General features: G+C 60.1%; 2 protein-coding genes across 5 annotated transcripts in view; one reads left to right on the top strand and one right to left on the bottom strand.

Annotated features, from left to right (window-relative positions):
* CHRM4 (cholinergic receptor, muscarinic 4) overlaps positions 1 to 278 on the top strand; it is a 1,583-nt gene extending 1,305 nt beyond the window's left edge. Inside the window, exon 2 of the mRNA XM_010842338.1 lies at positions 1 to 278. This exon is cut by the window's left edge and continues 17 nt beyond it. Coding sequence (XP_010840640.1) covers positions 1 to 278 — 278 coding nt within the window.
* A 1,224-nt stretch (positions 279 to 1,502) lies between these two features.
* The window catches only part of MDK (midkine (neurite growth-promoting factor 2)), a 2,772-nt gene continuing 1,012 nt past the window's right edge, over positions 1,503 to 3,262 (bottom strand). For all 4 annotated transcript variants that reach the window (XM_010842344.1, XM_010842342.1, XM_010842343.1 and 1 more), the window contains exons 2-5: positions 3,081 to 3,157; positions 2,814 to 2,981; positions 2,557 to 2,718; positions 1,503 to 1,868 (exon numbers count right to left, since the gene is read on the bottom strand). In XM_010842344.1, coding sequence (XP_010840646.1) covers positions 1,639 to 1,868; positions 2,557 to 2,718; positions 2,814 to 2,981; positions 3,081 to 3,156 — 636 coding nt within the window. In that variant the 5' untranslated portion in view covers position 3,157 and the 3' untranslated portion in view covers positions 1,503 to 1,638. The remainder of the gene's footprint in view (positions 1,869 to 2,556; positions 2,719 to 2,813; positions 2,982 to 3,080; positions 3,158 to 3,262) is intronic.

The following is a 3,262-nucleotide window of genomic DNA, read 5'->3' as shown; positions in this document are numbered from 1 at the left end:
AGCGGCAGATGGCGGCCCGGGAGCGCAAGGTGACTCGGACCATCTTCGCCATCCTGCTGGCCTTCATCCTCACCTGGACGCCCTACAACGTCATGGTCCTGGTGAACACCTTCTGCCAGAGCTGCATCCCCGAGACGGTGTGGTCCATCGGCTACTGGCTCTGCTACGTCAACAGCACCATCAACCCGGCCTGCTACGCCCTCTGCAACGCCACCTTTAAAAAGACCTTCCGGCACCTGCTGCTCTGCCAGTATCGAAACATCGGCACTGCCAGGTAGGCAGGCAGGGGTGCCGCTGGAGGTGCTGGTGCGTGTGCGGGTGGCCACGTGGCTCAGCTGATGTCCCGGAGAGATTTGGAGGCACTTCTCAGTGTTCAGGTTCTCCGAAGAGAACTGAGGTCCCCAAGACCCTGTGAGGCTCAGAAGAAGCTCTGGCTGGATTCCGAGACCAGGTCTCTGCTCAGGCCGAGGAGGATCAGCCCCAGAAGGTGACTGAGCCGGACAGTCTGACCCATCTCTGTTGTCCTGCCTCAGGGAGCTGGGGGGCACTGGCCTACCTGGGCACCTTGCCCCACTGTGACTGGCTGGCATGGCTGAAAGAAGGGACATCTGGAGGGGAGCAGAGCCTCCTTTGGGAGGAGCAAGAGGGCCAGTGGTTGGGAAAGGAGGCTCAGGAAGGGAATGGAAGGGGAGGGACCCCTATTCTGCTGTAACCGGTGCTTTCTGCCCCCGACAGTCCCGCATGTAGGCTCGGCCCCTCCTCCTAAATGCCACTCCAGGGGCAGAGACTCCCCTTGCTGCAGCTACTCAGCCAGGCTCTGGTTGGGTGGGTGTGGGGGGTGGGCTGGCTGGAAGCCAGGCAGAGTGGGCCCTGAACATACCCTTTATAGCACGCCTGGGTCACATTCAGGATGGGCCAGTGGGGAGATCAGGGGTTCACTCAGGAACTGGGGTCCGCCACCTCCCACCCAAGGCTGAGCTGAGCGGTTCCATCCTTCTGTGGAGTTGACCCTCTCCCCAAAGAGGGGGCTTGTCCTGGGTCATGTGTAGTGAAGGTGGGACTGCGAGGGGTATTCGCACTGGCCTCTGCGGAGTATGAGGGATGCTTCGGTGGGTCACCAGGGAGAAACCCCCAGGTGGGGTGGATTTGATCCCAAGAGTCTTCCTTGATGGGGGCAGGGGGGATGGGCAGGGCTGGACCCAAAGATCCTGACCTGGGGGAAACTGAGATGGGGGAGTCAGTCCTATCGCCCCCGGGTTCCCTCCCACCCCTGGCCTGGCCCTGGAGAAACAGGACTGAAGGGCTCAGGGGACTTGACCGGGGGCACCCTTCCAGGGGTCAAGAGGGGCCCCTGGAAGAAATGTTCATAACCGTTCTTTCTCCATGAGCTCTGGAGAAGCACTCACCGCCAAACCCCCAAAAGCCACTGTTCCCTCCACACCTCTCTCTCCTCCATCCTCCCACTTCCAACAAATCACCACAGCAAACTCCCTGGGAGGGGCTTTTATATATTAAAAGAAAAGCTTTTATTGGGAACAAAAAGATATTTATTTTATTTATTTCTTAGTAACGGCATCCAGTAGGGGAAAAAGAAAAGTGGGTACAGGGGAATCAAATACCTTTGCGGGGGGGCGGTGCTCAAGCTGCCCAGAATCCCTTGTCCCTCCCCACTTTGGGCACTTGGGGTGATGTGGGCAAGTGAAAGGGAAGAAGCAGGGCATGATTGATAAAGCTAACGAGGAGGCAGAAGGCACTGGTGGGTAACATCTTGAGCCTGTGGAGGGAGGGCGTGGGCCGGGCCTCCGAGTGAAGCCGGGGTGCCTTGGCATCCGGGCCTGGCCGGTAGTCCTTTTCCTTCCCTTTCTTAGCTATAAAACAAGAAAGAAACACTGCATTAGCAGGGTTCGGGTGACCCAGTGGAGACCCCCCCACCCTTCCCTGCAGCGCGCACATTAGAGAAAACAAAAGTCTGCCCCCTGGTGGTTCTCCATCAGCCCGCCGGGAAGCCCCTGGGCCAGGGCAGCCATTGTGATGCCCTGGGACGCTCTTCACTCCGCCAGCTTAGACTTCCGTTGGGAAATCAGAAAACCTCCCAGTTCCCAGTCTCAGTCCTAGCCCCAGCAGCCCTGAAACACAGCCTCAGTCCCTTCACCTGGGAAGTGGGCATATGCCCCTCTGCCTGCTTGGCCTCCAGGACTGTCAGGAGTCAGGAAGGAAGCTAAGGGATAGAGGCAGTAAAGAAGTCCTTCCCAGCTAGAAACTGCCCCACCTGCGGGAAATGACAAAGCCAGGCCCTTCCAGGCCCACTGCCCTGGATCCTAAGCCAAAGGCTCCAACAGAACCACTGACTTGTCTTTACTTGAGCCAGGGTTTCAACCTCCCAAACTCCATCTGCAGAGCTCTCAGTACCACCCACCTAAGGTCTCTGCCTATAGAAAGACAGTGTAGACATCAAGAAGTCACTGGCCAGTATCCAAAAACGGCAGCTTCACTGCCTTCACAGGTGGGGGCAGCCACCTGTGACAATCCCATCCCTACCGACCCCGCCTTGCTAACCTTTGGCCTTGGCTTTGGTCTTGGGGCTGCAGGGCTTGGTCACTCGGATGGTCTCCTGGCACTGGGCATTGTATCGCGCCTTCTTCAGGGTCCCTTGGCGGGCTTTGGTGCCTGTGCCCCCATCACACGCCCCCCAGGTCTCAAACTTGTACTTGCAGTCGGCTGGCGGGAGAGCCCGGGAGGTTAGGGCTGGGCAGCCTGTGAAGGGGCCTTTGAAGCTGGGCCCCCGCCTACCCTCCGCGGGGACCCCACCTCACCTCCAAACTCCTTCTTCCAGTTACAGGGCACCCGGCACCGGATGCGCTGCGTCTGGGCCCCGCAGGTGCCCTCGCGGAATCCCACGCCGCAGTCCTTGCTGCTGGGGGTGCAGGGCCCCCAGGTCCACTCGGCACACTCGTTCCCTGGGCCTCCCTTCTTCATTTTGTCTGCAACGCCGGGGAACAGAGCTCAGGACTCACCCTTCCTGTGGTCTGGCCTCACCTGGCCTCCGGCCCCCTTTCAGTCCCCCGCTCCCGCCGCATCACCTTTCTTTTTGGCCACCACGGAGGTGAGCGCCAGCAAGGCGAGAAGGGCGAGGAGGAGGAAGCTTCGGCGCTGCATCCTGAGGGGAGAGCACGGGTCAGAGTCCCCCCCGGGGGCCGCAGGCGTGGACCCCCCCCCAACTTTGCCCCAGTTCCCAGGCCAGGCCCAAAGGGTCGGGCTGCTA

Source organism: Bison bison, unplaced genomic scaffold (assembly GCF_000754665.1).
Source record: "Bison bison bison isolate TAMUID 2011002044 unplaced genomic scaffold, Bison_UMD1.0 scf7180017864178, whole genome shotgun sequence".
In the NCBI taxonomy this organism is placed as follows: domain Eukaryota; kingdom Metazoa; phylum Chordata; class Mammalia; order Artiodactyla; family Bovidae; genus Bison; species Bison bison.
This window is presented reverse-complemented; position numbering and strand designations above follow the sequence as displayed.